The sequence below is a fragment of the Heteronotia binoei genome, chromosome 12 (genome assembly GCF_032191835.1).
Source record: "Heteronotia binoei isolate CCM8104 ecotype False Entrance Well chromosome 12, APGP_CSIRO_Hbin_v1, whole genome shotgun sequence".
NCBI lineage: Eukaryota > Metazoa > Chordata > Lepidosauria > Squamata > Gekkonidae > Heteronotia > Heteronotia binoei.
Window position 1 is genome coordinate 49,891,622 of NC_083234.1, and position 13,002 is coordinate 49,904,623.

The following is a 13,002-nucleotide window of genomic DNA, read 5'->3' on the forward strand; positions in this document are numbered from 1 at the left end:
CCTCCTAAACTTGTAGTTTAGCTTTCTTGGGCACATGCATTTATTTGGCTATATTTCACTACAGCTCAACTACAAAAGGAAGGAAGGGCATGAGAGGTCATCTGCCATGTCCAGTGTATCTTCAAGCATTCTCCTCAATCCATTATAAGCAAGCTTTCTGACTATGCACTGTTAGTCTATAGATTAACTCTATTATAGTTCTGGATCCCACAAATACAGATGGTAAGACCACAACCACAAGTTATGCCAGGTGGATAAATGTTAATGAGCTCAGACTGTTGTACTGTTACCTGAAAATTTTCTCCCCCCCCAATAAAAACTGAAATACACAATTTTATCCTGCTTAATCAAACTTTATATTATATAGAGAAAGTTATGGCACCCTATCTTGTCTCAAAATTCTAAACATGCCTAAAGGCTAAACACGTTTCAGGTGCCTAAACAACAGCAGCAAGCTTGTACAAAGATGAATGGCATTCCCTTCTGCACACCTGGGGAAGTTGATGAAGCAAGACATTCATCAGGAGGCATTCAGATTTCGAGTCTACTCTGTCCTCAAGAACACAAGGAGACTTTGCCTTCAATAGCATGAAACTACAATTTTATAAATGGAGGATTAATAGACTGTCTTGCAGGCAGTTGACCTTCACTTGCTGCTTCAAAATTGGACATTCATGGTGATCATGCATTGCTGGTATGTGTTTCTGGAATACCTCAAACCAAGTATAAGAGTCTTGTAATATAGTTTAGTGTTGCAATGCCTATTCAGGAGACTGGGGGAGGTGGTTCCATCACCAAGAATAACAATCTCTACAAGAGTATGTTCTGAGAATGATGGAAAGAAGCAAACTGTGTACAGAAATGTTACTTGAGGGGGCAATGTAGCAATCATAGCCAGCAATGGTTAGTGGCATATAAACGCAGGCTAAGCCTCCTGAGTACTAGACTACTAGAAGAGGATCCTTTCCATCGCTAGTGACAGGGTTGCTATGTTCAATTTGGAAACTTTTGATGATATGGAGGCAGTGCCTGAGAATGTGATACCACACAATCTACCCTCTGAAGCTTCCATTTCCTTCAGGAGACAATCTCTGTTGCCTGAAGATCATCTATAGTTCCAGAAGAACTTCAACATGCCCCCTCCCAAAGTTGGCAGTCTTCTCAGAAAGCACAGATTTAACTACAATTCAATTGGGCAGATTTTTTTTGCTGCCAGTTTCAGCAGGCCCTTGGGAGAGTCCAAATTAGGTAACCATTGCTGGCAAGGGCCCAAGAGGAAAACAAAGGGGGTAGCTTGGCACCCACCAACTGGACTACCAACAGGCCTGGAGAGAAAGGTCCTGTGCCCTTAACAGACATGTATTGTGTGGAAACAAGCACCTGAAACTTTTCTGTACACGGAGATAAATAACACCACCTTTAACTTAAGTGTTTACTAAAGGACAGGACATTTTTTCTCCAGGCAGCTCACAACTCTAACCTGCAGCCAGGCATCGAAAGAGGCCAAACCTCATTGCCTAGGAACAAAGACCGTCACTACAAGTGCATAAACCCCAGCACTACCACATCCTACGTTTCAGGCACCAGTCACTCACTCTCTTTTAAAAGGCCGCTCCGCCTACTGGTATTTCCGGACCTGCTTCTGTAGCAAAGCTTCCGGTGGGGGGGGGGCGCCACGGCTCTCATAACCCGCCTTCGTACCGCTCAGGGCATACTGGGGAGCGGAAGTCCTGGCCTCCGGCCGCGCTTTCTTTCGAGCTGACTCAACTTCCAGTCCCATTCTTGGACCCGCCCTTGCGGTGGTTTCTAGAGGCCGAGCGCCCCCCTCCGTCGCCACCCAGGATAGGTTTGTGCCATTCTGCCTGTCGCGAGAACAGGCCTCGCTAGCTTATTTTCTGCGCATGCGCTATCGTGTGGTACCTGTCAAAATGGCGGCGCCCTTGTGGAGACCGGCGTGGCAGGGCTTACAGGCGAGTTGGGATAGTTTTAAAAGTATTCCTTCATTATCTTTTTTTTTTTAAAGCTGTGGGGAGCGGGCAGATTCGGCTATGCTTTTTGGTTTTATTAGAATATGTTTCCCTAGCCTCCTTCCTTTTTGGGTCACGCACATTGCAAAGTGTTCTCGTGCGTCATTTTTTTTTGTCTGTTTCACGCGTAAAGAAACCGTAGGTTTACACCTGACAAGTGAAGCGCGTTGCCTGGGTTCTAGGTCAAGAGGCCCCGGCAAGCGGAACTTACCTCCTCCTTGGCTTCCGGATGGGGCGTTATGCATGCATATATCGCGGAAGGGTCACAGAGGAGAGTTCTTTGGCAGGTTAGGTGAGCAGAAGACCTTTAGATGCGCTGTGCTGGTTTACTTTTTTAGGTGGGAAGAATTTAAAAAGCAAGGGAAATGCTTTTAGAAGAAGATATTGGATTTATATCCCGCCCCCCACTCCGAAGAGTCTCAGAGCGGCTCACAATCTCCTTTACCTTCCTCCCCCACAACAGACACCGTGTGAGGTGGGTGGGGCTGGAGAGGGCTCTCACAGCAGCTGCCCTTTCAAGGACAACCTCTGCCAGAGCTATGGCTGACCCAAGGCCATGCCAGCAGGTGCAAGTGGAGGAGTGGGGAATCAAACCTGGTTCTCCCGGATAAGAGAGTTCAGAACATGCTTAACAAATGAACAGTGTATCAGTTCTGTCCAGGCTATGGCAATATCTGTAAAATAAGCAGTGGCTATTTTACATATATTGATTAAAGAGATATGAAATCAACTGCCGCATCTACAGTGTAGCCAGATTTGGATTACAATGTGCAGTTCTGCTCCCTGCTGTCAAAAAAGATGGAGAGCTTTCCTTGCTGAAAAACTAACGCCTGGAATCTTTCATGGTCTTTTAAAAAACATAATCTTAAGGTATACACAATCATAAGTAGAACAATAACCTTTAATACCCTATTTTTCTGTACCTTGAATCTCAAAGTAGCTTACAAATTGCCTTTCCTTTCCTCTCCCTACAACAGGCACCATGTGAGGTACATAGGGCTGAGAGAACTGTGACTGACCCAAGGTCACCCAGCAGGCTTCATGTGGAGGAGGGGGAATCCAACCCCGTTATCCAGATTAGAGGCTGCTGCTTTTAACCGTTACACCACACTGGTTCTCCATATAGGAAAAGTATGAAAAAAGAGTAGCTAAAAAATGTCCCTGATAATACTAGAGAACTGTATTAAATTCTTTCCTTTCTTCAAGGATCTATGGCAATAAATACCAGCTGGTAAAGAGCTTAGTAAAACAAACATATATAGTCATATGGAACTGCTTTATGCTGAGCCAGACCATTGGCCAATTTAGTTCAGTATTGTCTTCTCTGACTGACTTCAGCACTCTGGAATCTCAGGCAGAGAAGCAATTTTCTCAATACCCCTTTCCTGATAGTCAGGAACAGGAAAATCCTGCTGTTCTGCAGAGCATGTCTTGAGCTACAGCCCTTTCCCATATAAAATAATGTTCATGAATACAACAGTAGAATCTACCAAAAAAGGGGAAAAAACCCACCTATCAGTGGAGTACCCTTCTCCACAACTTTACAAAACCAGGTTGCCAACAGCCTTTTTATTCAGTGTTACTTGGGTAAAGAAAGGTAGAATATATATTTCAAGGTGAACTAGAGATGGAGTATATTTCAAACTAAAATCTTGGGAGGTAAAAGTGATAAAAGTGCAGCACAAACCTACCCTCAAGGTAGGACCAGCAGCATTGCAGAACAGTGCCCCCCAGTCCCAAAAGGCAATCCAGAAGGACTGCATGATCAATGGTATCAAAAACCACTGAGAGAATTAACATTCACACTCCCTCTGTCCATCTCATTACATGTGTTATCCATCGGGCTGTTTCAGTTCCATAATCAGGTCTGCAAACAGGCTGAAATGGATCTTAACATTCAGGAGTCTCAGGCCAGCCATCACTTATTCAATCACCTTGCTGAAGAAAGGGTACATTTGGGACTGGATGGTAGCTATTGAATTCTCCTGAGCCCAGAGTATGTTTCTTTAGGATTGAACACATCACTGCGTGCTTCACAGGGCAGGCATAATGACCATCTCTCTCGGAGACATTTATGGTCTCCCAGACCCAGTCTGCCATCTTCTCCACCCTGACAGATTAAAGCATCCAAGAGGTGCAAGGGTTGTACAAACAGGCAAGAGGTCTCAACAGAATTTTCTGTTCATGTCCTCAGGTGGACACAAATGGATCATCTGGTCCAGCTGCTGCTACAAGTGTAAGAGATTTTATTTCAAAGCGCTCAGCAAAATAACAGTGGGCTGCAGTGCAGCTAACCTTCTCCTTCTGACGAGAACCCAATAGTCCCTGACCACCTTGAATTCTGCAAATCTGCACTGTGTGGATACAATGGTGGCAGAAAAAAATTGTTGCTTTTGCCAGTATCTCCACCACTCCGTAGGCTTTCAAATGAGCTCTAGCCCATACCTTGCCAGATTCTTCTTGTATTTTTCTCCACTGTTGCAATAGCTGTCTCCCTTGTCTTTTCATCATCTGAAATTCCTCAAAGGGCTGCCCCAGCTTGTTGACCTGAGAGAGGGCACCTAGATGCAATTGTATTAATTGCCCAGGTCATTTCTCCATTCCAGATGTCAACCAGGGCATGAATGGGTGTGCCAACCATATCATCAGGAAAATCCCTCAGTGTCCCAAACCAAACCCTGTTTAGGGTTTGTAGAATCTTTCGGGATCAAGTGCCGTGTTCTACTGGAGAAAGTTTTCCTTCCAGATGTTTTGTTCTCAGCTGCGGAGAACATCCTCAGTGGCGTTGCAGCCGGAGCAGGCGCTCAGACCTTCTTGGCTGCTGTACGTTGAGTGAAACCCTGTTTGATCAGGCAACAGGGACAGATCATTTCAAATTATCCCCCTTCCCCTGCAAAGTATTGGTACCCCTGTAAGTCTAAACCCCATCAAGTAGGGAGGCTCTTTGATATTTTTCACTGCCTACAGCCACATGACTCTTGCTAATTGTACTGTACTTTATCAGACTTTTGCAGGAAAACCTGACCGTATTTCCTGGATTCTTTGTTCAAGGCAGGGTTTCCAGACAACAGCTACCTGTCATAAGGTAAGATAGTGATGGGTCCAGTGCTCCCTTGGGTGTTTGGCATGATAAGTTGTGGGAGTTCTGTCCTTGTAGAAATAAATACTCATTGTGTTCAAGAGAATGGTTGGTCAACCAGCTCAGTCTAGTACCCACTAGATAAGTATCTCTCTTATAAGTGGACATTTATTATCTGAAACTACTTGAGAATTTCTGTTAAATGTTTTAATATTTTTAAAATTGTTGAGGCTTTGGTACTTTGCTCTAGTTTAATTACAGATTCATACACATGAAGTTGCCTTATACAGAATCAGACCATGGGTCTATCAAAGTTGTCTGACCAGCAACATCTTTCTCATCACTCTCTGTCTGTTCCTTTTAACTGGAGATTGAAGCCTGGACCTTCTGCATGCCAAAAAGATGCTCTATCATGGGGCTGCAGCCCCACCGTCTTACGTTACTTAAAAGGAAGCTTGTGATGTATGATTCTGCCCTTGTTTCTGAAGCCAAGCCTACTGTAGCCTAACTGAGAAGTTAGCCTTAGAAGATGGGGGGAGAAGCTGGAATTCTCCAGGCACACAGAATCACAGCTGGGGTTGTATTTTGCTATTATAGTATGAAATTGAGGGAGGAAGAGAAACTGTTTTTCATCCCTTAGGAAGGCTACTTTGAGCTCTTCTAATTCTTTGTTTCAGTTACATTTATCAGACCTTTTTCATTCCACCATAGTTTACTATGTCCTGTACTGCTGAGGCAAAACAGAATGGGTTTTGCCACTGAAAGAGGAAAAAGCAGATAATGCACTGAACACATGTTCCCCTTCCATTATAATAATCCCCCCATCCTTGTCTTGCAGAACCGAGCAGCTCGGGTTCGTGTTGGAAAAGGGGATAAGCCTGTGACGTATGAGGAAGCCCATCCACCCCATTTTATTGCTCATCGCAAGGGGTGGCTCTCCCAACATACAAGTGAGTTAAGGGGGGAGGGAATGTGCAAACTGGCTGTCCAAATTCCGTTTCCTTTTCCTAACATCTCAACTGAAAAGGAGGAGCTGAGATAGTGATGCAGCAAAAGCCCAGCCTCGCTTCTTGCTTTGCTCTAGTTTTTCTTTGGGTTGATTGCCTACTTTAGATGAAGGTCTTTTCCCAGTGAGTAATTCCCCTCTCCCTGTTTGCAAAGTTTCTCTTTTGAGAGGATGATTAGTTGCCCAATAAATCACCCTGCATTTCTCAGTGAGATATAACAGTTCATAGATACTGGCGACTCTTCCATGTGAGAGAACATTCAATTTGTACTGGGACTCAGAATGCACCCTGAGCTTGACTGTCTGACCCATTTTGCTGTAAAGCTGCAGCTTAGAAGCTAACAGGAGTAGCTTTCACCTTAGGTTTGGCTTTTTGGTTGGTCAGGTGTTTGCATCTTGAACCTTTGTGTGTATTCAAAAGGAAGTATCCTGGTCAGGAAGAAAACAGAATAGGCTTCTTGTCATCTGCACCTACCACCTTCTTATCCAGTCCTTCTTTCAAGAAATTCAGGGCAACATACATGGTTCTTCCTTTTCTGGTTTATTGTTACAACAATCCTGTGAGGTAGATTAGTGCATGAGTGCATGGAGCTTCATGGCCAAGCAGGGATTTGAACCTGGGTCTCCTCAGTCCTTGCACTGGCCTTGCCCCTCATTGTGCACTGTATCTTCCTGCCTGCCATGTAGGTCATCTGGATGGCGAGAATGGAGCTGCTGAGCGCGCAATGGAGGATCTCTTCATTCGCAAGTTCATTTATGGCACCTTCCATGGCTGTCTTGCCAACGAAATTGTGCTAAAACGCCGTGCAAATACTTTGATAATCTGTGCCATCTTTCTGCAGAAGCTGCCGCCCTCTAAGTTCTATTTCCTGATTGGCTACACAGAGGTGCTTCTCTCCTTCCTGTACAAATGCCCTGTCAAGATGGAAGTGCAGACGGTCCCTAAAAAAGTTGTATATAAATATCTGTAGTCTTGGCCGGGTGCAGCTCCACTGGATCCCTGAACCAAGGCTGAACTGGACTTCTTGCCCAGCTCATTTACTTCCCAGCCAGTGATTCCCATGGACCAGTCGCCAAGAACTGGGAGGAGCTGTTGCTTGAAGGATGCAGAGTTTACAAGTGGAAACTCAAAGGACTTGTGTCTTGGTTTGGAATTGGAGAGGAGGTGGGGTTGGATGTTGATGTAGTCCAAACATTGGTGCCCCTTCATATAGTTGTTTGAAGACCACTGTTTCCTGAGCTTGCTGAATGTGTGGTTACACTGCCAGGCAACTAAAGCCTATTAAAAACTCTTGGCTTAACCTTTGGTAAGTTGCTACAGGAAAAGGGGCTTGAAATGTCTATGTTGCCACAGGAGTCTTAGGACTTACACAGGCCAATTCAAAGCATCGCCCTCCTATGCTGAAGCCTTTTGTCTTGCATGTTGCACTTAGGCAGTAATGAAATATCTGCTGGGTAGCTGTCCTCTTTCCCTCACCCCTCCTGTGGGAGCTCAAACTGTCACTTTCACTTAGATGAGTGGAGGGGAAGACTAGCTGCTGGAGGCAAAACTTTCCACGCTGAAGACGGTTAACATAACACTAGGAGAGGGACTGGGCCATCGTTGTCAGTCATCATCAGGGAATAGGAGGGGCATTTTCTGACACTTACATAACTGCACTCCAGACATTATACCAAATCAGAGTAGCCCTGCTGCAGAGAGAGATAAATCATTTTTTCCCCCTGCATAGATGCACTGCAGTTTGGCATGCTGAGAAAATATCAATTCCCTATATTACATTCTTGAAGATTCCTAAATCCCATGTAGCAAAGGAGCAACAAATGTGCATTACAAATAGATTGCCCAGGAAAGTTCTGAAATAAGAGAAAGCATCTCCCCTACTGCTTTTTTAGTGGTCAAGAGCAGGAACATACAGCTTTGGAATATTTTTAAAGTTAAAAGGTAGATAATGGCATGAGCCATTTGACTATTTCGCTGCCCAGATGCAGCAGAACTTCCAACTGGGGGAGCAGAGACTGTGTCCCAGTTAGACCAGAGGGCACATGAGGCAGGAAGCCTGGGTTGGGTCAGGGCATGGATGGGAGAGCCCCTGTCTTGGGTATGCCCTCCTCTGAGTTTCATTATAAAGTTTAGAGGTAAACTCTTGCAATTTGAGTTCTTGGGAAACATCATTTCATTGCAAAAGAAGATCCATCGCTGTGAGATGATGCCTCAAGGTGGCTGGATTCCCCATAACAGGGGCACTACTTTGTGTCTCTTGCAGAACTTGAAAAGGTACAGAAGAGGGCAGCCAGGATGATTATGGGGCTGGAGCACCTTCCCTATGAGGAAAGGCTGACGAGTCTGGAACTTTTCAGTTTAGAAAAGAGACAACTAAGGGGGAATGTGATAAGAGGTTTAGAGAGAGGGGGTAGAGAGAGTTGACAGAGAACTTTTTATTCCCAAAATACTAGAACTTGAGGGCATCCAATGACACTGAAGTGCAGTAGATTTAGGACAGACAAAAATATGTCTTTGCATCGCAAGTGATTAAAATGTGATATTTGCTGCCAGAGAACCTAGTGATGGCCACAGATAAAGACAGCTTTGAAAGCGGATTAGACAGGTTGAAGGAGGATAGGTCTATCAGTGGCTATTACTGATGGTGAGTAAACAGAACCTCCACATTTGGAGGTAGTCAGCTTTTGAGTCGCAGTGCCAGAAAGCAACATCAGGGGAAGGCCTCAGCATCTGTCCTGTCGTTGGCCTTACAGAGGAACTGGTTGGTTGCTGTGTGAGACAGCATGATGGGCTAGTTGGGCTTCTGTTCTGATCCAGCAGGGCTGTTCTTATGAAACAGCAACATGCTCTAAAATCAATGGTGTGAATAAGCCTAGATCTCAACATGGTGTTCTGATTATGCAGCTAAGGCTCTGGAACACTGAATTGCAGATCATGGATAGAAAAGGTGTGCCATGCTGTATAGGCCCCAGAGACAGAAGCCAGTTGTTAACTTTCATGACTGTTCCTGACAAAAGTTTTTCCTCCTGTTGCACCTAAGAGGCAGGGACCACAGCAAATGCATTCATTCTCTGAATCCCTTCTGTCCCATTTCATGTCTGTTGGTTGAGCCCTGACGCTGCAAATAGATTGTGAGGGTAATTTCCAGCAAGTCCTGGCAGAGGCAACCTGTACTGATCCAATCTGATTTTAGTGCAATTGATGGGGTTGATGACCAGTTCGGCTCCTGGGGTGCTGTACCCAGATAGGACTCCGTCTCTGTCCCTACCACCTGATTGCACCCAGTGACTGTCAGCAGGACTGATGCCAGCCAAAGCATGTGATACCACACAAACTGGTTTGGTGCAGAATCCTCCATTGCAGCTGAATCACTGGGAGTGAATCATTTACCAGATGTTACGGGATGGAGGCCAAGGATAGGCAACACCAAGAACTGCGGTTTCTTTGGTGGTGGTGCTACTATAAACTCCATCAGCTCTGATATTAATTCTGAGAGGGACAAGGGAGGGGGGGAATGAACTCAATGCCCAGCACTGTGTTGCAACTACATTTACACTCTTCCTTCCTAGATATAATGCCTTTGGGGCAGAGAGCCAAAGTGGGCAGAAATACTTAACTCCCATCTTTGAACTCATTGAAAGCCCTGCCCCCAACTGGAGGCCCCATCAGCACTATTTGAATTGTACAAATAAATGGATGTGTCCTGCTATAGAGATTCTGGGATGCCTGATCACTTGTGCTTGTAGTGACTGATGTCCCTAGAACTGGGATTTTCAACATATTTTGGAGTTCAGGAACCCTAGTAACATATTAGCCCTCCAACTCCCTCCTCTTGCTTCCCCATACAAAAAATGGTTATTCTCTTCTTCCCCCATGCCCCAGTGCTGTAGCATAATATTACTTTCCAGAACCTAATTGCTTCAGTGCTGTAGCATAATACTACATTCCAGAACTTAATTGCAGTGTCATTGCAGCACCTAAATAAAATAAATCGAGACTTATTCTCTTCTGTCATGTTATCACTCAAAAATAAAAGACTGATTTTAAGGATTCAGTGCAAGATGCATTATATGGCAGACCAGGCAACATGTTACTCATGACACGCCCATTTTCAGAGTGTGTGTGTGTGTGCGCGGCGGGGTAACTGGTGCAAGATGGCCATAAAATTTGGGAGGTAGGAGGTCATAAAATTTCATGGATCTCCTGGGGAATGCTTATATAACCTAAGGGCAACATGGAACCCTGGTTGAAAAAGTGATCTCCAGTGAAGCTCTTCATATCCTTTCTGAAGTTGAGATGTATCACCACTAGGAGTCATTTCCCTGCAATAGCATTCCATATCTTTATTGACAGTATTCCCAAGAAAGAGCCCTACCCTGGACAAATTGGACAGAACAAGGGTCTCTATTGGGGTTCTATCTTCAATTATGTTCCCATTTATCAGAAAGCTGCCTGCAACCCACATTGGGGCAACTAAGTTTCCCTTCTATATGTTTATCTGCAGCAAATCTATATTTAAGATGATACCACTGACTTAAACATGCTTGCTTATAAGTAAGCCACATTTAATTCGGGTAACCTAATGCACACTAGACTCGTAACCATACAGTGGATGGATCTCGAGCAACTGAGACTGAAGACTATTGAAATGCTGTGAAGGCCTGTTGTCATTAATGAAGCAATATTGTACTGGGCATGGGGTGTCTCATCAAGCATACCAAGAAGGGACTAATGAACCTTAACTCTTCCGTTTTGGAACTTCCTGCTGGGTTAATGATGCAGACAATGACAACAGGACATTGGCTGCCAGATCTCCAAGGACTGATTGCATTGTGATCTCTCTGAACTTTGTCCTGCAGGAGACCAGACCAAGGTTCTGCAGCATCAGCCTGGGAAGGTGGGGAGGGGAGAATAGGATAGTTGTTGATGTATTGAATTGGTTTATACTTATATTGCTCTTATCATATCATTTGGTACATTCCAATTGTTTTCATGTGACAGACTGTAGGAACAGAGGCTGGAGAGAACACTTTGTACAAGGCCACACAGAGAGCCATAGTTAAGGTAGATGTGAGGTGTCTTCCACCCAGGTCAAGCTTCTAACTGCTGGGCATGCAGTCAGTGGCACTTGTTCAGCTGATCATCATGCAACGGAGGGGAGTATTGGATCTAGTCACAAAAAACCCAGCCACAAATTCCCTCTCAGGTCCATTAACAAGACCACCACAAACCAGCCTTACACCAATTTGAATGATAATCTAAATGCCTTTTCACAGCTACAAGCGCAACTTCAGGGATCCTCTTTGCTATACTCGGCTTTTTTTGAGCAAGAACGCAGAGGAACACATCAGGGTGTGGCCTAATATGCAAATGAGTTCCTACTTTTTTTCTACAAAAAGCTGTGTGAAACAATGATGTCAAGGGGTGTGCCCTAATATGCAAATAAGTACATAATAGTTAGTTCAGCCAGAAGCCCTGAGTTACCTTCCTTTTGCCATGTGCAAGTCAGGAGAAGAAGCTATTTTTGGTCACCATGGGATGTCCTTTCCAGGGCTTCCTAGCAGCTGCTCAGACATTCTGCAATGGAGGAAGAAAATTCTGAGCTGCTTTGAGGTGATCATGTTTGAAGAGGCATCTACACAGAGAAGGAGAGATAGGCAGTTTCCTTAAACAAAGTTAAGCTGGGGCCATTGACTGCTGAGTGTCCAAAAAGACAGAAATAAAGCTCCATCCCTCAGAGATGAAGACTTTGAATCACTGCAAGTGTATCCTCAACTTGCTCATTAAGATTTTTTAATGAACATGCCACGGCTTTGTTTGTCAGGTTGCATCTTTAATCAATTCAGTGTCTGGTGCATGACCTAGTATACAAATAAGTGTGAGTTAAAATTAACACCCTTTGCAATGTGACGGATGAGGGTGTTAGCCATGGGGCCAGTTATTCCAAGCTGAGTAACTCAGCCTGAGTTATTTTTACATTGCATTCCGGAAGAAGAGACAGTTGGGTAAAGGAAAAACCGGGAATGCCACTTGGAACACATAAGCAACTTTCACTTAACCCTTGGCCAATTGCTCAGGGAAGAGGGGGTAATCTGCTGGCACGTTAGTTTTTCTCTTGTGGCCAACTGGCACCTGACTAATTTACTTTTTCCCCAGAAAGGTTTTCTGGCACAACTTTAATTTGAACCATAAGAATATTTCACACCTTCATACATTTTAATTCATTCATATGGCAAAAGACAAACTTCTGCCCGGACAATTCCCAGGCCCCCACTGCTGGAAAGGAGAGGGCCATGCCACTTCCCAGAAATAAATGTCTAATCTGCTCTTCAGCCTCCCATATCCTTAAAACATTCTACCAGATAAGAAAATCTTTAAAAATAGCCGAGATATAAAGTGGGAAGATCATAGCTTTTAAGTGAGGCCAGCAACCTTTTATAATGAAAGAGCCAAACTACTTCAAAAATCAACCAAGAGGCAGGATTTATTTATTGTTAAATTTATATTCTGCCCTCCCTGCAAGTGGGGTCAGGGCACCTTACAGCAGTTAAAACAAGATACAATAAATATAATACGTCAAAATATAATAAATATAAATTTATACAGGTTAAAATTTTAAAACTAGCAGATGATGGAAAGAACTCTCTGTCTGGTGTCCATAAGCACCTCTTACATGTGCTGGGCATGAGATGATACACTGGCTCATTCAGCAGATGCTACAGCAGTCTGTAAGGGGAACAGCTCACATAGCCTGTATGAGCAGGGGAAGCCAAAGATCCGCAGACATCCACTGCCTCAGCTGAAGGCCTGGTGGAATAGCTCAGTTTTACAGGCTTTATAGAATTGCATTAAATTCTGCAGGGCCCTGATCTCAAGTGGGAGCTTGTTC

At 44.4% G+C, this 13,002-nt stretch overlaps 1 protein-coding gene across 1 annotated transcript; it reads left to right on the plus strand.

The window, feature by feature from the left end:
- The first annotated feature begins 1,626 nt into the window (after window positions 1–1,626).
- Window positions 1,627–7,413, plus strand: MRPS24 (mitochondrial ribosomal protein S24). Its single transcript, XM_060250851.1, has 4 exons — window positions 1,627–1,970; window positions 5,032–5,112; window positions 5,945–6,056; window positions 6,800–7,413. The coding sequence occupies exons 1-4, from the start codon at window positions 1,902–1,904 to the stop codon at window positions 7,081–7,083; spliced, it is 546 nt and encodes a 181-aa protein (XP_060106834.1). The 5' UTR covers window positions 1,627–1,901; the 3' UTR covers window positions 7,084–7,413.
- Window positions 7,414–13,002: the final 5,589 nt, after the last annotated feature.

Excerpts from the sequence above, each read along its gene's own strand:
- MRPS24 (XM_060250851.1), top strand. The coding sequence starts at position 1,902 with ATGCGCTATCGTGTGGTACCTGTCAAAATGGCGGCGCCCTTGTGGAGA. Across the intron at positions 5,113-5,944 it reads CAACAGCTACCTGTCATAAG|AACCGAGCAGCTCGGGTTCG; the intron begins GTAAGATAGTGA and ends CTTGTCTTGCAG. Across the intron at positions 6,057-6,799 it reads GTGGCTCTCCCAACATACAA|GTCATCTGGATGGCGAGAAT; the intron begins GTGAGTTAAGGG and ends CCTGCCATGTAG.